This window comes from Melanotaenia boesemani, chromosome 9 (assembly GCF_017639745.1).
Source record: "Melanotaenia boesemani isolate fMelBoe1 chromosome 9, fMelBoe1.pri, whole genome shotgun sequence".
NCBI classification, from domain to species: Eukaryota; Metazoa; Chordata; class Actinopteri; order Atheriniformes; family Melanotaeniidae; genus Melanotaenia; species Melanotaenia boesemani.
Genome location: NC_055690.1, coordinates 16,845,138 through 16,873,048, shown reverse-complemented (window position 1 = coordinate 16,873,048; position 27,911 = coordinate 16,845,138). Strand labels below are relative to the sequence as shown.

Here is a 27,911-nt window from a genome sequence, read left to right as displayed (position 1 = left end):
AGATGGATTTAGTTGCATGGGTTCTCATTTAAAACTGATATTAAAAAACAAACTCTTTCTTAATTGATTTGCAGATACAAACATTTACTTAATGAGGAGACTTAACAAATGGACACTGGATAAATGCTCAATGATGCATCACACATATACATTTATAGGAGGGTGTTGTGATTCAGTACACTGCAGAATACATGTTGGCAATCTACTGCTACCAAAAAATGCAGTTATTCTGCCAGGTTTTTTGCACTTGGTAGACTTTTGCAGACTAAAAACAATACAAGAGATTTGTTCATTTTATAATAGACATCAATATACCTCACACAAACTGCAGGGCAGCAGGACACTTCCAAAAATTTCCTTCAAACCCACTAATTTTGATGTGTAGATTTTTGATTTTCAAAAAATTTACAGATGTAATATTCAGGCAACAAACTGTCTATCAATCATTTTATTTGCAGATTAGTAATCTAAATTAATCACTTTGTCAATACCATTTAAAATACAGCAACATGTGCATAATAATTTCCCAAAGCAGATTAGATCTTTTAATTTTCTGTTTAATCCTAATTTTTTTTATTTATTTATAACATCTGAGATGATGAAAGCAGCTTCTTTCAACATTTTTAGTTAAAAAAAACAAAAAACTTTTTCACCCTTTTTCTGGTAACTGCTAGTTACCTTTGTTCTAATCAAATTCTTCTCTACATGTATAACTTTTGTGATTTCTATCACAATGCCATCACCAAGGTTGATATTTTTGTCTTTGCTATATGGCGTACAGAAAAGCAAATATACATAAAAAGACATAAAAGTTAAATTACTGAAAGAAAATCATCGCACTGGATCCAGATTACCCACATTTTGTGTATCTTACATGGTTTTAGTTAGTACTTAATAATGTTTTTTTTATTGAAAGAAAGTAGAGCTATAAGCCAATATATAAAAAAAAAAGTGAAAAACAAAGCGGACTGTCATGTATAAAACACTCCTGACCACTACTGGCCACAAGCATGAATTATGCTTAGAAGGAGTGTGAGGCTTTGGGAACATACAGAGATTATAAAACACCATAAACAGACATCCAGTTGAACATATGTTTACCTGCTGGCGTGCGCAACCTGCTGTATGCTGTAGGCAGATTAGCAAGCTGCAGGATGACTGCCTGATGTTGGATGGGGCCCTCAGCGTACACATCCATATGTCTCTGTCACTAAAGCATCTTGGTCTGTGGACGCATTTCAGCCTTTTACATGGTCACACAAACAGTAAAGTACAATAAAGAGACAATGCCAGAATTACATTATGGATCACAGATGCTCCAACTGCTATTAATATGTTGTTTTCTTATTTTTGTGCTCTGGAGAAGAGAATTTAAAAGCATTTTCACTGTAGACATCAAACAGTTGCCTACTCATACTGGTGACAGATACCGATACTTTGGATTAAAAGCCCAAAAATGAAACAATATGATGCACTCAAAGACTATTTAATATTTTTATTTATATTATATTTTTCCAGGGCATTGAAAAATGCAGGGATTCAGATTTCACCTTACCGTAGTAATTATCAGAAATTAATCATTTCATTAAGTTCTGCTAAAAATGACCCTGAGCTCCTTGTTAATGGAAGTACTATTTTATTTCTAAATTAGACTATTTCAAGTAAAACTACACTTTAAATCTATCAATTGTTTTATATTCATCAGTATTTAGCTGCAGCAGCTGCAGGGTGGAATCAGTTTTGTCTAGTGGTCGCCAAACTAGGGGATCAGCCCCCTCATAAAAATCACAAGGCAAATCTGAGTGGTCATGAGATGAGGCTGAACAGAGGGGAAAAAAACTAAATACTGCTTCCACTGATTGTACCTTTTCTCATATATTAGCTCAATTTAGTGAGAATCGGACTGTTTCACCAAGTTTGGACTGTTAGAGTCTACAAAGGAGATGAAAGGATATATCACCTTACTAGAGCTCAGAAACGTACTTTTCCCCAAGACTGTGTATTAGTGAAATATCCTTCCCTAAAACAGAACTTTGAGTAATCCCACATTTAACTGAAGGGATATAAGTGCTTTCTACAGAAAATAATCATTGCATCTCAGCTGGGTCATTGTGCATTTGAAATTTAAAGACATTTCGAGTTCCTGTCCTGCCTTTTGGTAGCAGCAGCCATCATCAGCTTTCGCCAACGGAGCTATATATCTAATACTCGTGGTTATATAAGAGATTAACTTAACTGTTCTTATCTTTCCCCTGCCCTGGCTTGTAGAAATTTCTGAAAATAAAAATCTCTGTTGTGGTCCTGAAGCAAAATATCAAGTGGAAACAGCAGCTACTAAAAGCCCACACTGCGTCATGTTGTTGTGTCAGCACTCCTGTAACTTAAGGTGAGGGTTGTAGGGGGTGTGTTGGTAATATGACCTTGTTTTGCTGTGCAGCAGTTGGTTGGTGACATCTCCTCCATGCAGTCCTCTCTCCAAAGAAGAATTTAAAATACAGAGGTATGACTGAACAGGGATTTCCTGCCACACAGCTATTGATAATTAGGATTAAAATTTTATGACTTATAGCTTGTATTGTTTGTGCTATTGAGTCTTTCCCTCTGGCTGTAATAATCCGGCTCATAGCAGGTGCAATGTTATTGGTTTTCTCAAGCATTTAACACTGGATCTCACACCTGTACCTGCTCCTCAAACATCTATACAGCATGTGGAGACTTGCTGTTAGGGAGAAGCAGATGGTACCTATTCCATATCTGCTCATTATTGCATGTGGCTGGCTTTGTTGCAGAGAAGCTATTCCCAGCTTTTTTTTTTTTTTTTTTATCTGGAAACCCTTCAAAGAGAAAAGCTGCATCAAGTTTTTTCACACGTTCATCACTGTGAACGGTTTTCACAGTACTGACATTATGAAGCTTTGCAAAATTTTGCATTTAAAGCTAAAGTCAGAAAATGAATGTTTTTCTTTTGTTGTTGCTTTTCATATATCTTGTTCTGTTAATCATCTGGTGGTGATTCAGAGTGAACACATGGCATGGAAATAAAAAGAATGAATGCCAATATAACCCAGTAAAGAATGTTCAAGAAATAAACCAGTGTCCTCATCAACATCCACATGACTCACTGACAAAACCAAAAATCAACATTATTAATGAAAACAAAAACAAACAAACAAAAAAAACCTACCTACCTGCTAGGCTCCAACCCCTGAAGTGTAATTTGTGTGTTTTGCACTCGATGGGACCACCATGCACATCTATATTGGGATTTTTGTGGAACATCAAATTTAAATATATTCTGTACGAAGGATGTTGAATGCTCTGGAACTACAGAGACTTGGAGGTTACATTTAAAGGACCTTGAATATGTCTAGCTATTAGAAAATAATTGTCACTTCAATGCTGCATTTAACATACAGATGGAGCTCAAGCTTAGGCTGCATTTACAAAGGTTAAAGGGTTCATTGAATTACTGCTGAAAGTGAGCCTATAAGATGGATGTAACTAAGTCTAAGTGCCAAAATCTTCAAATGTTTCAATGATATAATTTCTCTACAGGATTGAAAATGTTAAAGAAGTGAGGATTCTTATCTCTCGTTTCATTTTTAGATTCTCTTTGATTTCAGGGAGGAAGATGACAGTCTTGAAAATGAGAAGGGAGGGGGAGAGACAGACAACCGGGAATGTCGAGACAAAAATTAGATTTATTCTGCTGGAAGATTTAAAAAAAAATGTGGTCCTAAGACTTAACTCGAATCTTTTAAATGATAAATCATCCACGTTTGTGCTCCAGTAACACAGCAGCAGGCTATGTAAAACGGTGTTGTTTAGGTGAGATGTGAGCTGATGCCGAGCAGCCAGAGGCGCACAGGCTTTATGGATCCTCTGTGGTCATGGATGTGGGAGATGATGTGAGGCAGCCTTATCAGTGCTAGCCATGTGTGCGAAGTGGGCAGCATCATGGAGTCGTATATCCTCGCTGCCGTCGAGGAAAAAACAGGCGAACCATGTTCTATGTATCGCCACACCCATTACATACAGATAGACAAGACGAGGTGGCGGGAAAAGGAGCGTTTTTAGTCGGCGACATGACAATAGCCGAAGGCGGATGAGTCACACACCTTCTCCCTTTTTCACCACTTATAACGTAAACCTGCAGCATACATGGTTGGAGGGTGCCAGTGTTGGCATGTAGAATAAAAGCAAAAAGCTGCGTGGATGAATGGATGATGGGTGGTTAAGGTGCACGTGGGGCCAGTTTAGGAGAGGTATTTAAAGATGTGGACGCGGCGCTCTATCAATGCGCATGATACTGCGGTTCCACTACTACGGCACGCTCCAACTCACCTTGAATCGGCGCACGGTCGCTCCGCTGTCATTCGGGTGCGGGGCGTACGGAGAACCAATACACGCCCCAAAGCCTCAATCAGCAGCCAATCAAATGACAGAAGAGGCGGACCTGTGGCTGCATTCTCACACTTGGTTTCACTATGCGCTCGTAAAACGGCTCCGTCTGCTACAAACGCGGCGGTGCAGGTGCTCTGTCTCTTCGGGAGAGGATGCGGATGGAAGGACGGGGGAGGGAAGGGATGAAGGGAAACGCCACGAGGAAAGAAAATAGGATATGAAAAGGGGCTTTTGCTAAGAGACCGTGAGGTGCAAGGTCGAATATGAGAGATTGGTTGAACGGGGCACTTTGCGTGGTAATAGCTGGTCGGCAATAGTACTATGATTTGGTATGTGGCCACTCTGATAGCAAGTGTATTCAGCACCAGAGGAACGGCCGCTCAAGGTGAGTTGAAGTGCAATATATCTTGAGCCGCTCGTAGCGTGTGATTTCTGCTGTGTGCGATTGGTGCTGCTTTTTGTCATCGTGTGACATGTTTGCATGTTAGGTCATATGAACTGTGGGGCAATTTCATTCTAACAAATGGCTGCAAATCTCATTTGTCACGTGCAAGTTCAGCCCCGGTTGAATCATATCAGGGATGCAACTGTCTTGAAATGGCCTGGCTCATATTCATATCTGAAAGGGCATAATTCACATGTCCGTGATACAAATCCATGTGTCCACCATGATCGATCACAACAAAGGTAGTCTGATTGAAACTATTGGGTAAGGTCGGTGCATAGAATATCTGGAAGGCGCATTTTGTGCGAATTTGATGGGAAATGTGTGCGGTGTTTCATAGCAAGCAGTCCCATTTGAGTTCTCCAGAGAGGGGTGTGACCGTCTCAGCTCTCAAGATGGAAAAGTAGCTAAATAATGCATCACGTGTCAGATGAAATGCACTCTTGAATTTGAGAGAGGCCATGGCTTCATGCATGGGATTGAAATGCTGAATTTCATGCTGCACACGGGTGTAGTCACACTGCTGTCCGAGACGCACTAAGTACCTCCAGGCTGCAACTTACCTTGTGCTGATCTAAGAGCTTCACAGGATAGTCATCCCTGCACCTACATCTGCACAGAATCCATTTTGTTCATATTTTCTCTGAGCATTCTGTATTGACCCATGTACTTACTTAACCTTGCTTTTCCATTTGTGTCCAGATGAGGGAGACATGTGCCAGGCTGTCGCCTGGTAACTGATCCCAATGACCCCACAGACCCAGTCAGAACTGGTCTGCTCACAGGTCTGGCTTCCCATGTGGTGCCAGGCAGGGTCAAGATAAGCACATGAAGACTTTCAGTGAAACACGTTTGATTTATAAACAGAGATCATCTCAAGGGTCTTGTTTTTTTTTTTTTTTTTTTTTTTTTTTTTTTTTTTTTTTTGCAGGCATTAATGTGGTTCAATCCTATAGATTCAAATATTCAAATGTGTTCTTTAGTGCTGCACTGATGGGGATTTAAGCTGAAAGAGAGAGTCAAAATCACAACACAGCATCTAAAAAGAGCTGGTCTACTTCTTGGCAGTTGTTTCACAGGGGAGATGGGGTACGGGGTGGGGTGTGCTATTCTTGTGTATAATACCAATAATTGAAAAGGATTGCAGAAAATAAATGGCATAAGGTTTAAACCCTAAGTTAAAAGGTTAATTCTGACTTGCTTTTGAGCATTTAAAGGGTTTCAGCTTGCAACCGATTAGCTAAGCTACCATCTTCTGGCTCTACCTTTCTGTACAAGTCGACTGATTTTTGTATCCAAGTCTTAGCAAAAAGGCTGCATTAATTTTTTTCTTTAAGTAAGCCTCTATCTTAATACAGAGCGGTAGCAATGCTTTGCTGCTGGACCTCATCAGCTGTGATAATGACAAAGTTTTGGTCTGTGCCCAACCTTAATCTGTCTGATAAAAATGAACAAATTTATCAAGTTTTAATATTTTAGAGTAACAGGTTTGGCAGAACTGATAACCTAATTTTTCTTGTTCATTTTCCTCTGTGTGAGGGCTGCAGGTCAGATGTTCTGGTCTCAACTCACTCCAAAACAAAGAGAAGAAAAGTTGGATCAGAGCAGCTTAGTTGAGATGAAACTTGGCTCCTTTCTCATGAGTGGTATTTTGCCGCATGTGCACTTTGCTCAGTGTCAGGCATAAACAGGATCAGTGAGTCTACAAATAGATGTTTTTTTTCTAGAAAATTGAAAGCAAAGAAAATTTTATGAGATGGTTGATATTCTGTTTTGGCACTAATTTCACACATCATAACAGCTTAAATGCATGACTGTACAAGGTATCATAATATGTGATAGAGCAGTAATAATTTTGGAGTACCCAGAGATACTATAAATGTACTTTTTCAAACTTTTAGGCCTAATTATGATGTTAAGACAATAATGATTAAGAATGATAAAACATAACGCTGCTGTCGGGCCAAAACCTCCTATGTCCAAAATTCGTGATTTTTGTTTTCTTTCATAAATCAGTACTATTGGTCACCCTCTTTGTCTGTCTGTTGTTTTACAAATATTTAACCAAAGATATATGATTAAAACTTAATACAAAGTTTGATGACATTATGTCCAGTCATTACAAAACCATTCCATTTTTTTTTAATTTTTTGAAAAATGACAGTTTTGGAGATAGGAGGTTTTTGCCCGACAGCAGCGATAATAAGAGTAAAAACATCAGATTGTAATATACCTTCAAAATAAGTGTGCAGTTATAATACATTCAGAGTTACTCGACTTGGTTAGAGCATTGCTGTTTGTTTTCATCTTAGTTTTAAAGGCTGATAACACATGCATAGAAAAATTTACTGAAGCATGTGATATTTACATTAGAACTGATATTTCAGTCTGTGTGTTTTATTGGTGGTGCAACAAAAGGCGATGCAGGTCCTGTTTCCCCCATGGGGTGGTTTAAATCATGTAAGACTGTAAAGGTGATCTCATCTGCAAACATGATTGCTTTGAAACTTTGGGACATGTACAGTCATTGAAGTTTCTGGAAGTAAAAAAAAAGAGCATGTTTGATCATAATGTGGCAAAGATGGTCAACCCGTTTAAAGTTGCTGTAGATCCATTAGCTGTAGGTTTGTTAAAGCAGTACTACTTAAGTTTCTGGCCTTAAAACTGTGCTTCTGATTCTTTTTTATGGTACACAAACATTCATTATTTACATACCGAAAGACACCATCGTCTTGCTCTGCCCCAAGGCTGAAAAACCACATGTCACAACTTTTCACGTACTGAATTAGTCTTTGTTAAGGGGTGCGAAAGCATAAAAATAGTAAATAAATAGCATAGTAAAATCCAAACTGGTGTTTTTTACATATTTGTGTACATCTTTGAAGCATGGATGGCTGAAGAATTTTTGTCTCATACAAGCTATGTTAGAAGGTACACTTGCAGCAAGGGCCTTTTACTACTGATGCACTGATTGCAACTATAAATGGTAGCTAAGACTGATCCTGGTCTTTAGCTGATTGATCTATGCATCTCTTCTAAAAAGTGCAAAAATATGCCTTGGGCTTGAGCCTGCACTGTTGATAAAAAATAAGTCTCGTGTCAGATATATGTGACATGACTACGGCCCTTTCAACTCTGACTATTGAAGGCAGATCTCTCTGTTGTGCTTCACTGTCCTGTTTGTAAGGACCAAAGGCGGAACGAGTCTTACGTTGTTGCCGATGAGCCAGCAGTGAAGGTACTGTAGTCAGAGAACTAAAATCAATGCAGATGTGTTTGGGACAGCCAGCATGGTGCAATATACATCTTTTACCAGCAATGCTTTTTTTACTCAGCTGATTGCTATTTGAAAGTGTGCACTGCTATTCAGCCACTGACCACTAAAGAACAGTCCCTTTGCCAAGGGACAACAGATGCAAATTAGCTGCTGGACTAACTCTGTTCACATTTACAAAAAACAGTTTTTTTACATATGTTCATTAATATGCAGCATGTCACTTTCAAATAAACAAAGAAAGGGAATCAGTGGAGACTCAATGAGGATGTCTTTTTTGTGTAACTGCTTGTATGAAAAGGTTGGAGAGATGCTCTGAAACACCTTTGAAACACCTCTGTAGACATGTTGGTAGTCACTTTTATGTAGGTGGATTGGCTGCTTGTTATTGTTGCTGCATGCACAAGTCATTTACAAGAATTAACTGATTTGGCACAGTTGTGGCATCGCAGAGTATCAAGAAAAAGTTGGGACCTTGAAAAGCTTTTGCCCCAAAACAAATATAAGCAGGCACATTTTCCTAGAGAATTACTGTGATATATATTTTCAAGGGATATCAAAGCCTTCATCATTGTGTTATAAACTACAATGCAATATGCAGTATTTAGAAGTCTGATACTCAAGCTGAACTTTTTCATTTATGTCGCTGCAAACTGAAAAAAACGTGGCTGTGTTTGTGCTGAATGCTAAGTAAATTATCCTGTTCACCTACATCCTACACTGTATGTCATGAACTTTCCTTGGACTTTGAATTGTGAAAAACGGTTGCATGCTTTCACTATTCTTTAGATTCAGAATTACTCTGTGTACAGACAATACTGTGGCCACTTGTAAATCCACTTCAAAATCCTCTGTCCTCTGTCCACCTCATTCAGTGATGCACACAGAAAAGCTCAGCTATAAACAGTTAGTCCCAGTAAATGGACATTCAGAGAAGTTGTTTAGTGCCAAGTGCCATTGGGGAGACAGCATATGGTTAGAGAAACCTGAGGTTAGTTCAACAAAGTCAATAGTGACTTGGCAACCAATCAAGGTGAAGCAGGAGGGAAGCTGATGGCAATATAGAAGTAATTAAATGTCATTGGCAAGTGTTGAGAAGTAGTTTATTTGAAGGACTATTTTCAGCCACAGTCAGTGATGGCATATCTCTCAGGTCCTGTGCCGGGACTTTGTGTTTTTTAAGCAGTCATCAAGCTGGCTTTTAGCCAGCTGGTATTTATTACTAATACCTGCTGGCGAGCTGCCTCCATGATTCACAGGTATTGGATCTTCCTCGTGTGATGTGGCACACCATTCTTGAGAGAGATGTAGGTGAAACAGAAAATGTAAAGACAGCAGATTTGTCGCTCTTATATCTGGGATGTTCCATCAGAGTCAAGGATGCAACTGAGAATCCTCCTACTGTTTCTGTTGATCCAGCTTCATATTGTGGTTTAAATGAATTGATTACCTTCGCCAAGGCTGAGGTCATGTATTCGGCAGTGATGGTTTGTAAATGGTCTGTACTTATAAAGCGCTGTACATGTACGTAACATTCACCCATTCACACACACATTCACACACCGATGGCGGAAGCTGCCATGCAAGGCGACCCATCAGGAGCAATTAGGGGTTCAGTGTCTTGCTCAGGGACACCTCGACATAAGTTCTCCGGTCTGGGATCAAACCGGCAACCCATGGGCTACAGGACGACCACTCTACCCACTGAGCCATGTCGCTGTTTTTCTGTTTGTGTGTGTCTGTTATCAACATAACTCAAAAGGTTATGAATGGATATTGATGACATTTTCAGGAAATCTCAGAAATTGATTAAGGAACAAGTGATTGGATTTTGTGGGTGATCTGGATCATTGCCTGGATTAGGGCTGAAATGATTCCTCGAATAATTAGAGTAATTCGATTACTAAAAATCTTTGAGGCAAATTATCTGCCTCGAGTAATTGTGAAATTCATTATCAATATTCCGCGCATCCGCCTGGGTGACTTTTTTTTTGTTACACAAAGCCCTCACTGACGTTCTGCCCCGAAGCTTTTTTCTTCCAAACAGCGACGTTCCGCCCGCATAGGGATTTCTGTTACACAACCCGCCATAGCTGTGCTAGCTACTAACATTGCGAAAACGAGGACAGGATGGCCAACAGAAAGGAAAATACTGAGGAGCATTAAGATGAAACACCACAACAAAAAGACAGAAACTGTCAAAAGTATGGGACCACTACACACTGAACCGGGAGAAAAACACAGTGCAGTGTGTTTATTGTAAAAATGAATTAGCATAACACAACAGCAGGAGACATCCACTGTATGCTGTGGGTTCGTCTGCCAGTTCATCACCTCCAGCTGACAGGTAAATATTAATTTCAGGGCTGGAAAAATGCGTGCAAATGTTTTTGAATACTATAAAAAAGGTAAATTTTACAATGATTTGATAACTCTATCCTTTTCAGTAAACTACAGACTCAAACTTTGGACAGTTTTGTACAGAGGGCTTCACCATGTTCACCAGAGCAAGCAGCAATGTTTAGACAGCTTCTTAGGCCTGGTACACACATAATAATTTTTGGGCTGTTTTTGTCCCGATTTTGCCTCTTCCCAACCTCAGACGGCAAATGCCCAGTCATTGTGAGTTTTTCCTGTCCAATTATCAATTAGTCTGTGGTGCATTACAAGCCGATTTGTCCCGAAAATCTGCTCCGAAACAGGTCATAGCTGACAATTCGGAATATTGAACATGTTTAATATTTCAGAGCCGATTTCTAAGGAACGCTGACTCGGGCATTGTGAATGCGTTTGTTGTGATGTGGCACAGAATGTAGCCAATCGGAGAGTGAGCTGGCTGGGGAACAAGGAAGTAAATAAAGTTTGTGTTCATGCTGTCTAATCAATCTGTTATTTTTTTAAGTTCTGGCTTTTTCTGTTAACAATAGTCCCAAGACCACCATCATTCCCTCGTCCTATATATCCCCTTCTATGCAATGTGTTGTGTTTTCCGTTTGTTACAGTTTTTCTTCTTCTTCCTTTTTCTGCCGGTTATTGCTATGGTTTTTCTTCTATGTTTCAACATTTGTCCAGCTTAGAGGACTACACTGTAGATCAGTTGTGGGACAGCATTGTTATGTGTGTGTTGTTCTGTGATTACATTTTCGGACCACACCACACACAATACGATCAATACTGATTTTTTTATTTTCACGTGTGAGGTCTCGACCAGATAAAAGATCTCATAAGACTGATTCCTACTTTCGATTCTAAACATCAGCTTCCTTCCTGAACCTACTTCACCTAAATGATGTAAAAAAAGTATGAGGGTGTCAAAGTAAAGTTAAAAACTGCCCTGACAGAGACAGACTACGTTGTTCCTACAGCACACATCTGGACAAGGCATATTTAGGGGTGACATACCACTTTAGAGTAAGCTTAAGTCAAATTTTGATAACTGCAAAATGTCTTCATGTTCTTTATTCGATTACTCAATTAATCGTCAAAATAATCGATAGATTATTCGATTACTAAAATAATTGATAGCTGCAGCTCTAGCCTGGATCAAGGACTTTTTCTTAAGGATTCCTTACTATAGGGAACCTTGGATAATTTTGACATTAGACCTTCTAAATCCAAAGTAATGCCCACTATAATCGGCAAAATAATAAAATAAAATAAAATAATAATAAAAAAAAATTACAGTGGCTTGGTGGAGGGCTGTGCTTTCTGAGGGCTTCTAGTTTCACTTTGTTTATGTATAAATAGTGAAGCTGTTTGCAGTTTTAAATTAGGCTGTTTTCCAGAAAGTGGTCAGGGTAAGGTTTGAGGGAAAGAAAAAGTTTTTTTTTTACATCTACAGTGGTTCCTAAAGTTTTAATGACAAATGGTTGTTTTTATAGAGGTGTAATATTAATAGTACCATAAGCAAGCACTCAGTACTTTCATCATTATATTTGTGTGCATAAAACCATATGCATTCCACACCTGCTTACTAGGTCCATATGTTTTGACAGCATAACTTTATCTCAAATTTATCAAAATTTTTTGGTTGCGCATTTTCTGCAATAACCGCTAAATGTGCTACATTCGAACGCTCAAAAGTCCGACTACATCATATTGTGTGTTTAGGAGCATATTCATGACACGATTACATTGCATTTCCATTCTGTCTTGTGTTCTTCACATCTGTTTCTCTCTCACTCTTCCTGGCTTTCATACATTGTCTTAATACAGCTGAAGCCTCAGTTAAACTGCTTTATTCCAATATTTTTCTGTCTGTGCTGTCAGACAATGGAAGGAGTTAACCCACCATCACTCTTAAGGCATTTCCAAGCTAATGTGCATGTTTCCAGAACTTGTAAAAGTGGTTTGGTAAACTGGTGAAAGTGTTTTGGAAGATGTACCAAAGATTGTAAAAGGGTTTTGTGTCAGTGTAAAGTTGCTTTGTCATTTGTAAAAGTGTTTCGGCAATGTATTCAGAACTTTGTATTTTGCAGTTGCACATGCAAGCTTGCATCAAGGATTGTGATAGTGTTTTGCGTAGTTGTTTTATCTGAAATGTGAAGTTGTTTAGCCCCTGTTTAAAGTGTTTCAGCAGTGCATTTTTGTTTTGTAAACGTAAAATGGTTCACATGACCTCATTGTAAAAGTGTTTTACTCAATATAATACTGTATTGCCCTTACTGGCTGCTGCAACTTACAGAGCACAGTACAGAGAATCGTATAGTTACTGCAGCAAGAGGAAGACTTTCTTTCTGGACATTTCTGGCGATGTATGAACTAGGGTTGTCACGGTACTCGGTACTTCGGTACCAAGTCGGTACCAGCACTGCTGTCGTACTGTCGGTACTTGTATTTTCATGGTACCGGTAGTACCGATGGTACCGAAGGAAACGGACGTAAGAGATGTTTACATCCGCCCGCTGCTAGCTAAACAGTTGGGTGGAGATGGCTACATCGAGTGCAGCGGGAGCGGCTGCTCCGCATCAGCTCGTTGAAAAAAAGGGAACCAGGAGCCACATTTGGAAGTACTTTGGCTTCAGGCCAAACGACAAAGGGGACATAATAAATCCCCAAAACCCAATTTGCCGAAGATGTGGAAAGGGATTCAATACGAAAGGAGGAAACACGTCCAATCTAGCAAAGCACCTTAAAGACAGGCACCCGGAGCATAATTTTGTTTGTTTCTTTTAAATACTTGAAGGCTCAGAACTATTTTTATTATTGTATTTCTATTTTGTATTTACAGTATTTGTTCATATTTAAAACGTTTCATTACAGAAAATGTTCACCATTGTAAACTACAATGTTTGTTTAAAATTTTGTCCATGATTACATTTCTGACTGGCTGCTGGGATTTATAATGCTGTTCTTGCATTAAGCACAATATTGTTCATTTCTGTTAAATACTTGAGGGCATGCCATTATAGAAATATTTTTTTAATTATTATTCTTATTTCTTTTTTATTTATTTGTTTGTTCTAGGGTTGTCACGATACCAGAAATTCAGTAGTCGATACCAATACCAGTGAAGTTACACAATACTCGATACCTAATTCGATACCACGGCAAAAAAATAAAAAGACTAATTTATTCAAGATATCCAGCATCTTTATTAAAATATTAATCTGTTTACATTGTAGAAACTTGAACAGATAAATAATAATAAAATATATACCTTGGTGTTTTCCCTTCAAGTATTTACACAAAGATTGTGTTTTTTTTACTAAAGAACAAACAAATAAATAAAAAAGAAATAAGAATAATAATTAAAAAAATATTTCTATAATGGCATGCCCTCAAGTATTTAACAGAAATGTCAAATTAAAATGTGCCTCGGTAAGGCTCCGTTGTGGTCCGCTAGCAAAAACTTCGTAAAGTTCTGCTCACCTTGAATTCTTTGTATAGATCCGGGTGCCTGTCTTTAAGGTGCTTTGCTAGATTGGACGTGTTTCCTCCTTTCGTATTGAATCCCTTTCCACATCTTCGGCAAATTGGGTTTTGGGGATTTATTATGTCCCCTTTGTCGTTTGGCCTGAAGCCAAAGTACTTCCATATGTGGCTCCTGGTTCCCTTTTTTTCAACGAGCTGAGGCGGAGCAGCCGCTCCCGCTGCACTCGATGTAGCCATCTCCACCCAACTGTTTAGCTAGCAGCGGGCGGATGTAAACATCTCTTACGTCCGTTTCCTTCGGTACCATCGGTACTACCGGTACCATGAAAATACAAGTACCGACAGTACGACAGCAGTGCTGGTACCGACTTGGTACCGAAGTACCGAGTACCGTGACAACCCTAGTTTGTTCTTTAGTAAAAAAAACACAATCTTTGTGTAAATACTTGAAGGGAAAACACCAAGGTATATATTTTATTATTATTTATCTGTTCAAGTTTCTACAATGTAAACAGATTAATATTTTAATAAAGATGCTGGATATCTTGAATAAATTAGTCTTTTTATTTTTTTGCCGTGGTATCGAATTAGGTATCGAGTATTGTGTAACTTCACTGGTATTGGTATCGACTACTGAATTTCTGGTATCGTGACAACCCTAGTATGAACTAAAAGTTGCTAAATTTGCAAATTGATGTTTTAAAATCAAGAGATCAAAAAAGTGCCTGAATCCAGTGACAAATTCACCCAGTGAGAAACAATGTTAATATCAGAAAATAATATTTCACACTGTAGGCAAAAGTGTTCTAAATGTGATGTTTTTGCCCATATGTGACCCATATGATTTTTTAATGGCAGAGAATAAAATTATGTGAATAGCTAGCTGTAACTGGTTTGAACTGGTTAACTGTCTAAAGATAACAGGAATTTCCCAAGAAGAGTTGTCTCCATTTTTCTTGTGTTTGACCATGAAGACCATGAACAGCTCAAAGAAAATAAAGAAAAGTTCCCCAGATTTCCCAGAGCTCAATCAGACAGAAGTTAGCTACAAAAGCAATACAATGATTACATCTTGTGTGCAAGCCAATACAACAAATAGACTCATATTAGGTTGTTTCGGGTTAGAGCTTTTAACTGTGTCATCACACGCTGCATGGCCAATAGAAAAAGGTGCCACCTGGATTTGACTAAGCTTATAGGTATGAGTGTCCTATTGGATGATTACTGCACAGCGATTATCTTTCAGCTGGCTGTCTTTCAAGTTGTTTAACCCCAACTGATGCAATGAGTAGCTTCTCATTTCTTGAGCAACCATGTGGGAAGACACATCTCGGGATCATGGAAAAGACGTTAGTCTGTTTCAGAAGAGTCAAATCATTGGTCATTCATCATCATCCCCACATTCACTATTTACTGGTCTGTTCCTTTGTATTTAAAGAAAGTCATAACATACTTGACCATAATGGGAAAATACTCACATAAGTATTGTCTGCATTAAAAAGATTCGGCCTAAAAAAAAAGAAAATAATGGGGTCCCACTGGAAACTTGTCTGTAGCTGTTTTCTACCTTTGTGTATAATATTACTTTCTCTATCTCTGGACACATTTTATGAGCATTCAACATATTTGCTGAATGTTAGAAAGCTAGTTTTTTTTTTTTTTTTTTTTCTAGCAGATCTGAAGCACAACTTCCCTCGCAAACTCATGTTTTTCTCTCCACTGTATTTTATCACGATTGTGAGTGAAGCTTAGTAATGAGCTTAGGAGAGGGGCTATGCTCAAGCTGTGGATGGCAGACTCTCAGCACTGGGCATCTGCCAGCTCTCTCAGGCAATGCCCCCTCCTCCCCTCTTGCTTCCTCTTCCTCAGCCAGTCCAGTCCCAGCAGACTCTTCCTTGCAAACAAAGCCTGCAGCATTCTGGGAAAGCCAGTTTTTTCAGATCATGTGGTTCTGGTTCACTAATTCACTAATTCTAGAGTGTCATCTTTCTGACCACATTTAGTTATTCACAGCTTGCAGAATATGTTATTATTTTGGTAGGTCACCAGCAGCGGAGAATGAAAGCTGTTCAGATTTTTTCTAAAATCAAAATTTCCATAAAATACATTAGTTACACACACACACACACACACACACACACACACACACACACACACACACACACACACACACACACACACACACACACACACACAAAGTGTAAAAGGAAGTGTCATTCTAAAAATGAGAGCTTGGATTGGCCAAATTCCTTAGCTAAAGTTTTTAGGGAAGCTGAGAAGATTCAAGTTGAACTTGCAACCACAAATACTTTTTCTTGGAGACATATAACTGAAGAATTTGAGCATTCAAGGAAATCCAGGACCCTATGTGCTGAAAAAATGGCTAAAAAATCCAGAGTCTAAATTTAATAAATAAATCAAGTGTTTTTTATGCATGAAAATACAACAACATGCTCATTCCTCTGTTTTTTTTTTTTCTTTGTTTTTTTTTTTTTTCTTTGTTTTAGTTTTGATGATGTTTAAAGTGACAATACATTGTTATAGCACTGCAGGTAAGCTAGAAAACATGGAAAGATGTTCCCTTTAACAGATTGTTTTTATGGGAATATGGATGGACTGTTTGTTATTTCCTTTTCAGAATCAGGCATTCGATTATATGCAGTCGACTACAAATCTCTAAAGTTAATTGTCTTAGATTTAAGCCTGAAGTAAGTTGAACTGTTTGGAGAATGAATGAATGAATGAATGAATGAATGAATGAATGAATGAATGAATGAATGAATGAATGAATGAGTGAGTTACTGGGACTAAAAAAACACCTCCCATTCCATCAGACATGAAGGTATAAGGTGACACAGTGCAGCCTTAAAACCTACCACTTTTTATTATATTAACCTATATTTGTACAGGTTGTTTTCCTTCTGTCAATGTTCAGCTAATCCTTTATAATGTGCCAAATTTATCTTGAGGAAACACACTGCAAGTGGTCCAGACATCATTGCTCAAATAACCCTGGTTGTCCTTAAAAGAAGTATTGTAAATACTCATACCAAACATCTCTTCTATCAGCAGCTTCCTGTGTCTCATTTGTGTTTCAAAAAGGTCATGATACTGCTAAACACTACTAAACTCATTTTAAATTCTGGTGTGCCAAAAGCAATTATTTAATATTTTCAAAGCACAAAATGATAGTAAAGATGTGCGTAGTACCTGCAGTTATACACATGAATTTAACATCTTATTTTCATACATGTATAAAACATCTGCAGAAAACAGTAAACAATATATCTTGGATAATGATTTTTTAAAATGTCATCATTAAAACATTTTTTACTATTATTTATTAAAATTGAAATTAAATGGAGTTAACCATGTGCCAACATAACAGTGTTTTTACAAGAGAAAGGATTTACTTTTTTTTCTCAGTTCTTCACTGCATGAGCAATCTTTGACTAAAAAGCTTTACATAAAAAGGATAAGACAAGTTTTGTTTTTTTTTTTTAAGATTTTGTACATGGCTTAAAGCTGTTATTGGTTAACTGTTGGAGGAAAACAGGAAAGTTGGCAATAAGAAGGGCATAATAAGGCAGAGATAGGGCCAACTACAGTAACCCTGAACAAAATTGCATATTGCAGGTTTCTGCATTTTGCTTCATTTTACAGAAATATGGACATCTTTAGTGTTCAATTCCAGAGAAAGGTGTTAAATATGCAGCCAGCACACTGAACTGCAGCCTGAGTGCTAGAGTTTCTGACACTCGGGCTGCAGGACATCAGTGTGAGAAAGGATAGAAGCATTTAGGAATTACACGGAAATGACTGACAGAAACATACTATTTGTAGAACTGATGTTAGTCTGTGGATGTCTGAGCAGTTAATGTGTAAAATAAGACTTCTGAGCTGCTTTGACTTGCTTACCCAAATGGTTATATATGATATGATAGCTGTAATTAGTCAAGCCACGTGAAAGCCCCAACCAGCATTGTAGCAGAAATATGCCTCTTTGTATAATTACTGTAAAACACCTCAGCTAAACCCTTTGTAAGTCATCTAAACATTCCTTTGAGCAACACTAAAAATGTCTGAATCATAGCTGGACTGAGGAATTTCTATGACTCACAGCTCCTACACGTCTAGCAATGCACTGCCTGGTTTGCCCTCTGTGCCTTTGGCAAGTCAAGTCCATTTCACACATCCTTCATTTCTTTTTTCTCTCATTGCTGCACATTCGAGCAGGTGTCAGCACATCTATTGCATCCCTGACTGAGCATTGCCTGTCAGTGGGGGGAGACTTTGCCAATAAAGACAGCTAAATAATGAAGAGGTCAGATCTATATAGGATTGTTCCTGTGGACACAGCAGACAGTGTTTCAATCTTGAGTAGAAACAGAGTGGGAAAATCAGAAAAGATAAATGAATATATATTTTACAAAAGTGATTCGCAGTTCTGCTTAGATGTCATGCTGCAGTGGAGTGTTTAATAGTAGACTGGTGTATGGTGAGCTTAGACACCGAAAGTGGGTCTGCGAAGCCCCCGAGAGCACTAGTAGAACATTTATACAGATGATCAAAAGGCAGAGAAGAGACAGAATCCCATCGAAATCAATGAGTGAGTTGGGGCTTGCATTTAGATATCATGGTCTAGACAAAAAAAGTAACAAGATCAGATCCTGTTGTCAAAACAGGAGGGAGTGTGAAGTCCTCTCTAGATGTAGTTTGATTAGGTTTTATGAACCATGCTTACATTATAACAAACAGTATGTGATTCTTATCAAGCAATAGTGAGAATACATTAGTTACTGGAGTTTGAGTCGTTTTAGATTTTAAAAATAATCAAATTAGGATTAATTCTTGATTCAGCACAAAGGAGTGCAAAATTCAAAATCTGTTCTTTTCCACTGAGTGCAAAGAAAGGAGAACAGAGCGTATCTAAGTTTAGGAGTTTCTGGCTTTCAAGAGAATATATCAACTGGCTACAATTAGTGTTAGATGTAGCCATTTTATTTCTCAGAATCTTCAAGAATTAAATCATACAGTTACCACAGACTGGCTCTTATGGTGCTGCTTCAGCATGGTCAGTATTTGATCTAACACAGAAATCAGAGCACATCCAGAGCATTTTAGGAGCACTGTTGTTTGTTGGAGATATTAACTCCTTTTGTTTAACAAAAACATATTATTTACATTGCAGTAGTAGTGTATCTTTTTTTTAATGAAGTGAAGGCATGAAGTGCTACATTTGACTTGTGCAGTTGTTTCCTGCTGATTGTTAAGCTGTGGACTGCAAGTTAGCCTGTGATGGGAAACATCCCTTGGCTTACAGACTGTAGAGAGTGTGCAAAAGAGCAGTTTTCACACATCCACCCTGAGGGTATGTGCTCATGTGGAAGCCACAGAGCAATGATTTCAGCTCCAGTCACAGATATATATATTGTATACAACTGATGCTGTTGCATTAGGACAACTACAGACATCTTGTTGACAGGAAGAATTACATAGCAATACTCCCACATGGCTAGACAGAAACTGGCAGCAAGTGAAATACCAAATTTACCAAAGGTTTCTGAAGACAGCTCTGAAGGAATGGCAAAAGAGGATTCAGGTGACTTTGAATCACAAAAGGTCAGATATAAACACCTGTAATGTAAGCTGAACTTTTGTTTTAGCCTTTGTTCGGACAAACTCTGTCATTACCTGAAATTTCTTGTAGGCCAAAAGTATGTTGGTTCTGTTTTGAGTATGCCACTGCGCCTCTGTTGGTTAATATGCTTTTTCCATGTGGAAAAACAACCACAGAAAATAGGCTCTGCACTTTTTTATTTGAGGCTCTTGATGTCCATTAGTGAAAGACAAATACAGAGAAATGCATCTGCCGAGATGGATGTGGGGATCATATTCTACTACGTCATAGCACTCCAGAGCACTATATAATGCAAATAATTCAGGAGAAGTAATAATAAAGTAAGAAATAAGCACAAAGTAGTTTTGTAATTATAATCTTAGTTTAGAACTTCATATGGTGAAAAATGAATATGAATTTATTTATTATTGTTTTCAGTTTTAGTCAGTTTTAGAGGTGTGAACTTGAAAAACACTGCAGGTAATCAAGAACAGAAACAAACTTATGATTAACAAACTTAGCTTGGCATGAGACATGAAACACAACCGAAACAATAGCAAAGATGGGGCATTGAACAGTCAACAGTAATTAAACCAAGGGAGTTATTGCACAGACTGAGATGATGGAAAAGTCAGGTGTAGTAATCTGTAATTAAATTCAGATTTTAAAGGGAAAACCTAACTCAGAAAACATGGAAATGTAAAAACACACAAAAAAATTTAATATTTGTAAATATAGTTTATGCAGTCTAATAAATTTGATGAAATCATGCTTTCTGCTTGATGTAAGAGAGAAAACTGGTGGGGTAAGTTGGTGATAAACTGTGAATCTGAGTGACAGGAACTTGAATACTGACACTACAAATATGGGGAATAGTATAAATGTAATATTTTCTTTCTTTAAGAGAATACATACTTATTTCCCTAAAGGAAATACACATTTTTAGTTATGATTGAATCGGTGCATGTTTTAATTTTACAGGTTCAGATTAACACAGATGTATACAGACACACATGCACACTGCCCGGCACACACGCACCATTCTCTGATGTGACCTTCAGCACATGCAGGCTGGCATTCAATTACCGCCCTGTCAGTGGCCCATCCAGCCCAGTGGCTGCACGTCCTTGAAATTCTCTCTGCAGCCTCTGTCCAGTCTATATTGCCTTACATCCTCCACATCAGGAGCTCTGTCCAGCATATAGCACTGCTTGCCACAGTGAGCCACACAAATACACACATGTGCACTCAGCATTTTAACTTATGATGCATCCCTTACCAAATCCATTGCTGCAGAGAGCAATGGAGGTTTACATTCATGCTCTGAATCAAATCCAAGCATGAGCTAAATATTAGATTGTAGTTTCACTCTGTAAAAAATTTTCCTGATTGGGAAATATGAGGTTGAGGGACCCTAGATCACAAACTCTAAACACTCCTCATCTTAAATTGTCTCTCACTGAACTCGCTTGGTTTTCATATTTTGTGTTATTGGACCTTTTTACTGTCAACCCAGCTCCACTCTGCCTGATTATTACCCCCAAATTACTCTGAGAGAGCTATTTGCTGTACAAATCTACAATCATTTCTGAAAGTACAGTGTCTTGTTCTTTTTGAGCAAAGAGTAATTTTAAGCTGCTGTCACTCGGAAAGCAAGTAGAAATCGCTTGCAGATTTAACCCTTCGTGGCCTTGTTATTCTGTGGAGATGATTTGACAGCTGTTGATTGAGCTTGAGCAGATATTTTCTTTTTGTTAATGATGTTGATGATTGTGCATATAAGTAAACTTTTTCCTTTGCTGCTTCTTGTTCTTTTTTTCCCATAAAGCGCTTTAAAACACTCATTACTATTAATATACTTAAGTAATTATCATTACTTAAGAAAAGTGGTTTCTGGAACAGCAATAAAATCTGAAAAAAAAATCATTTGATGTAGTGACTCTCAAGTGAAGTTTTGCTGTTTGTCTTCACGCTTTTCCAACCTGGAGGTCAAGACCTCAAACATCATGTTGAGAGATGAAATTTGAATTTGTGACAAGACATAGTTGGATTTTAGCTTTCTTTGCAAACCAGCAGTCATTTCCCCAATATTTTATTACATTTTGTTGCTGAAACAAATAATTAAGAAAATAATTTGCCAATTTGTTGATAGCATAAACGGTAATTACTCAAAGCCCAAACACCAACTCTCTCTGACTCACTTCAATATGGCCTGTTTAACCAGTCCCAAGTAGGGATGTCTTGCTTCATCTCTAGGTTGCTTTTGTACCTGAGCTGTTTGCCATACAGGTGATTTATCTGACAGGTGGCTGATTTGCTACCCTTCAGGAATTCATGATCATGGCAATAAATCCACAAAGAGGCTGAGAATAGATACATAAAAGGTATTGGTCTGCAGGATTTATTCGATGCCTGATTTATGCAGATCTTAGTCATCAGATTTCTACCTTCTGGTATTTAGAGGGTTTCTGTCTTCACCTATATTCACTGTGCCAAAGCACAAGTTACTATCATCTATCAGCAGTGTTGATCCACTAATATCTCCACTGCTGTTTATTGGGACAATTTTAAGCATGGACCCATGTAGCACATTTACGACTTGTTGAGCACATAAATATTACCCCCGAATAAGCTCCCATAAAACCTGCAGGGTCACTGTGTCTCCATTAAGGAAATGAAAAGCAGTGACCAAGCCAGTTCTGATTGTGGCCTCATGAGGCTCTCATAAAAAAAGCGGGGAATTATTAGACCTGCAATATTTTATAGTCCTCAAAGTGTATTCCGGTCACCAAGATGCACTCTCTCTCTCTGACATGAGCATCCAAAAATAATGTCTGCGAGAAACTTGAGCTGCTTAATTTGTGCGACCCAAACTATGCAGAAAAAAAGAATGGATTTCAGCAGCCTGCTTTCTTGTGCCACTTGGCATGAGGCTGTGCCTTATGTCAAGTGACTCTACTTACTTAAACCAAACAATGTGTCCAGTGTTTTTCATTATGCTCTTTCTTTTCTTCTGGAGGCCATTAAGTATGTTAGAGCATGCCAAAAGTTAAGACAAAAATCAGGGGATATCGTACCATGTTTAACCCCTGAAAACAGTAAGACAAACATTTTTTTTAAAGCAAGACAAACTATTACTGTTCTTATTACTTATTACTTTTAAAACTAGTAGCTATTTCAGATTGCAGCTGTCAGCTGTGTTAACCAGTTTTGACAGTAGCATGATATAATATCATGTTTGAAGTCATTGTTGCCATTCTTTAATATGGGAAAACATTTCTAAAGATGTTTAGTAAATGCACAGCTGCAGGTTCTTAAAGCTATTCTTTATTTTTTATTTTATTTTATGTTTTTAGCTGTGAGTTAAATAAGAGGATCATCAACATGCTCACATCTCTGGAGTAAAAATGAATATACAGCCAGAGATTTACTAGAAACAGAACGCACTAACACGGCCTAACCAAATATAATGCAAACATTTGTACAAATGAACCCATTTTAACCAGGATTGTCATATATACAAGTTTAACTTTAGAAAGCCCCAACCATTTATTTACTGTATAAACTTTATGGGTGCCCATATGGATCTGGCTCCATTTTATCAGCCAGGTTTGCAGATTTTCAATGTTTATAATTTTTATACTAAGCTATGCAAGCACTTTTATCTAAAGCTATAAGGAAGCCAATAAGTGCATTTTCCCAAAAGTTTAACTATTGCTTCAATGTTTCAAAGTTGACTGGTATAGATTTCCATCTTTCTTCCTTAAATAGAATTTAGCTTGAGAACTGAGTGTCAGAAGACACAGTACAGGCACTTTATGAGGTGGTGAAGATGGTTATTATAAAGGTGTTAAGGATGCTGCAGTGGTGTGTGCTCAGGTATGAATTTCAGAATTTAGCCTGAAAGAATTAGTAATGCAGATTTATGAGTTTTTAGAGTTTACAGCTGGATAGGGCATAGTTTGTGCAGGTTGCAGGGCAGCATCATTCCCACTGAAGCACTTCTCTTATTCTGTCAAAACCATCTTTACATATTTTACAGCCACACTGGGCTTGATCAGAAATTTCCTTTTAATTAGCTTGATTGCATGCAGTTTTGTTCTTTCTTTGATATACAGCTTCTACTACTTGTATTCTTTTGCTGGACTATCAGAGGGTCGTGCAGGGTTCACTGAGTCATACACACATATTTCAGTTGTTTTTTTTCATTGCCTATTAAAGCTCAGAGTAGCATAGGATCCCTGCTTTTTCCTTGTTACAAAAGAGGCACAACAGCTAAGCAGATTCCAGCACAAAGGCCTGTAACCACATCTCCACTTTAAAAAGTGTAATTTGATTAAATCTGCTCAGTTTCAGACCAGGATCTGTGCTGGCTGAAATGAATAAAGTGGATTAACTCTGTCACAGGATAATGCAGATTAAACTGGTAAACACAATCACTAAGTGGTGCATATGGCCAGTCAGGGTGGAGATAAGACTTTATTTTTCAGACAGAAGAACTAGGTAAAAATATTTGGGTTTTAATTTCAGTGTTCAGTGTACAGGTAGTGCAAAGAGTTTTTGTATCATCTGAGTTTCACACAACAGTAATAATGGTGGAACATCATTGCCGAGAGTAGCAACAGTTTGCTTGAGCCCATAATACCTCCACATCTTTAGTATTAGTTTTTCATTAAAAATGATCCCAGATAATGCAAATGATACTGCTAATGAAAGCGTTCAAGTTATTCAGCTGGTGTTCCTCTGGAGGGAAACGTCAGCATGTCTCTTGATCCCTGAAGCGATTTTTTTTTCCCCCCTGGGTGAGGGTTGGTAGTCGTGCTCATACTCTTACGCTGGAGATACAGGCAGCTCAATGAAAGCGGGGGTGGCAGCTGGAGAAAATCCATTCCCAGAGTGAGCATTCTGCTGAGGCAGGTATGCCGACCTTTGAGTCATCTGATAGGTCAATGCTCGGCAGCGTGCCAGGACATTCATGGCAAAACGCCAGGCCTGGTGGTGCTCATAGTAAAGCTCATCTGAACCACAGCCAGTTATGATCAATGGGGCTTCTTGGCAGCTCATTTATTGTACAGTATGGCACAGCCACAAAACACTCACCAACAGATGCAGGTGACAGATGATGTTAGGACAATGGGACAGAGGAAAGCTGATAAAAGGGAGAGGGTTTACTCATGTGCTGCTGTCTTTGTGTACAGTACACTACACCTTAAACATAATGTACTTTTAATCGATTAGTGTAGTCGATCACCTTTATTTGGCACCCAATTATTGTTTGTGAATTAGTCTTGGATGACTTGAATGCAATGAAATTTTCCTGCTTGTGCTGCAGGAATTTTGCATGTGACCGCCAGTTTTCCTGCACAGTGTTCTGCATGCCAGACTCTATCACCCAGAGGGTTTAAAAGTTGCTTTTGTCTTCTCTCAGGTGCCCACGGAGTGAGAGAGGAGCCCCGGTTTGTGACGGCACGCGCTGGACAGAGCGTGATCCTGGGGTGTGACGTGTCCCCTCCCCTGGACGGCCAGCAGCCCCCCTACGTGGTGGAGTGGTTCAAGTTTGGAGTGCCTATTCCCTTCTTCATCAACTTCCGCTTCTACCCTCCTCATGTGGACCCAGAGTACACTGGTAAGATGGAAAAATTTGTAGAGGAATCCCTGTTAGAACAAGTTTCATCTGCAACTGATTTTGTATACAAGCTTCTGAAGTTATGAGGATTTCTGTGCATTTTGGGATTAATTAGCATCAAGATCTTTTTAGATACCTGGAAGTCCACAAAACTTTGTTTCATTTAAACTTAAGCAGAATGAAGTTAAATAGAATATCACACTACATACGGATAGAAAATGACACGATAAGCACTTATACGTAACAAATTTGTCTAAAGCTATCAAAGCTAGGAATGATAATCTAGATAAAAGGATGAAACATGATAAAAGTATGCATTCAGTCATTTACTAACTATTTGCCTAATTCATAACTAAAGAAGCTTAAGAATTTTTTCAGATTTCCACAAATCAGTGCTGCCAGAATTCTTCCCGTGCAATGTGAGATGCTGAATGTTTGAGAACATATTTTGCTGAAAAGACAAACACATGATTTCCAGTGTAGGTCATTTATGTCACACAGTCACATCACTGCCTTCTTCTTGTCATTTGTTGCTTTTGCTCTGGTTGATTAGTATTTATATAATGCCTATAAGATCTGTAATATAATTTTATTTTCTCAGTTACGCAGTTACCAAAAATTGTTGACAAACTTAATTTCTTTTAGGGTAAATATTCCACACTTCTGTAGCTTCTTTTAACTTTATCTAGGTTCTATACATTTATTGACAATGTGTTTCTCTTTCACCCACAGACACCATATTTGGTGCTCTGTTCACTGCAGTCACACACTGATGAGCAGATCAGGGGCTATGTGAGGGTAGGGTGTTTTGTCCAAGGACACTTCGACTTATGAAGGTGCTGGGGACAAAATTCTTGATCTTTCCATTTCAATATTTTGTTCAGATTTATGACAACAATTTCAATATTTTGATATTTTGGGAAATATACATGTATGCTCTTTCTATCATTCTCATGTTTGCATTGGAGACAGGAAGCAGAAGGAGCTGCTGATCTGGCTTATAATGTCGATCATAGAACCTGTTAATAAGGCAAATTAACACAGTAAATAATTTGTTTTAGCTAAAATACACCTGGCAGTTTCATGTGGGGTTTTTAGTCTTTGCAATTTGTCTACAACTGTCAGGTTGACAAAAACAGATTTAATCTCTGTAAGATATTGTCCCATTAATCATCTGTAATTCAACTGTAATGTCTTTTCCTTTTTTTTAACATATAAAATGTGATAGCCTTGATTAAAATGTGATCATTTTTAATGCTTTTTCATAGCCAAGCTGAATGGCTAGCAGTTTCTATTCTTTTTACATTTTTATACAACTATATTTTCTGAATAGCATATATATAAAAAAATCCAGTAGAAACTGACAGTTCTGGTAATGATATATTTCTTCAACAGAAAAAAAGACAGCGTTTAGCTGCATAACTACAGTCATTTTACAAAAATTGTATAAACTTTTCCATGAGTATAAAGGATATAGACCTGCTGTAGGCCTAATTATGAGCTTGCAGCTGACAGTAGAACCATTTGAGATGAAGAGATTGTTGTTCAAACCCTTTTTCATTTAAGAGACTGACCTGCAATTTCAGCATGACCAGACATTATTCTCTCTAAAATGTTCTTCAGCTGTTTAGGCTTTAAGTATAAGGTGAGTTCAGCACACTCAGGCCTATATGTAGGAAGATGAAAACGTGGCTGGTTCTTAAACTGCGTTCTTTTTTTCCCCTTTTTTTTTCCTATGTGAACGTGGCATTTGTGGCTGTGCAGGAGCATCTGCTGCGTCTGAGTGAACAGTAAGAAATTACTGTGTCTCAGCAATTTGCCACTGCATTGTACATACGTGGCTTCCCACACACTCCAGTGACAATTCAGCACGAGAGCACGTAGTATACAGTCCATAGTGTTACACTGAAAACCTTTACATGCTTTATTTGTACAAAATGTAAAGTGGTGTCAGACATGGTATCTTTTTTTATGAAGCCAGTAAAACAATAGAATTACAGAATGGGTGGGGACTATGCTAAATCTTAACTGCCCTGCACTTAGTGCAGCATTCATACAGCATCATTTTACCAAGTGCCTTTGTGGGGGATAATATTTGTCTGTCCAAACTGTTTTCATTTTGTAAAGGGGATGTAAAAGTCATTAAACTACCAATATTACAACTGTGCAAAGTTGGCTGAAATCAAGTTTTCCTCGTTATCATTGAAGTAAAAGTGTTTGTGCAGCAGGAATTAAAGCCATACAAAGCAGGATCATTCGAAGGAAACGACCGACTGAGATGACCACTTCAGTTGTAACAATGACTTCAGTTCCAATTCAGTTTTAGTGTTAAAAATGCCTGCCTGTTGTAGCCAGATTGATGCCCTGAGACTGTTGAAGGTGATGCTAAACAATAAAGTTGCAGGCAGTAAAACAAAAACAGTGATGCAGCAAAGCGCCCTGGAGCCAAACTGAACTGCTGAGTTGAGGGACTCACATTTTCACATTTGATTAACTCTTAATGTAAGAATATTGATTATTGCAGCTTTGAAATTAGGGCAGAGGATTCACATTTATCTCTGCACACAAATTTGAAATCTCCCTCTCCTCCTGGCTTAGACATCAGGGCTTATTCATTACAGCAGGAAATTGGTTCTTCTGATGTTGCCTCATTGTGTGTAGAAATCTG

General features: G+C 38.2%; 1 protein-coding gene across 5 annotated transcripts in view; it reads left to right on the top strand.

Annotated features, from left to right (window-relative positions):
* Positions 1 to 4,550: 4,550 nt before the first annotated feature.
* The window catches only part of igsf9ba (immunoglobulin superfamily, member 9Ba), a 73,811-nt gene continuing 50,450 nt past the window's right edge, over positions 4,551 to 27,911 (top strand). For all 5 annotated transcript variants that reach the window (XM_041995310.1, XM_041995307.1, XM_041995308.1 and 2 more), the window contains exons 1-2: positions 4,551 to 4,789; positions 25,046 to 25,243. In XM_041995310.1, the coding sequence (XP_041851244.1) occupies positions 4,726 to 4,789; positions 25,046 to 25,243 (262 nt within the window). In that variant the 5' untranslated portion in view covers positions 4,551 to 4,725. The remainder of the gene's footprint in view (positions 4,790 to 25,045; positions 25,244 to 27,911) is intronic.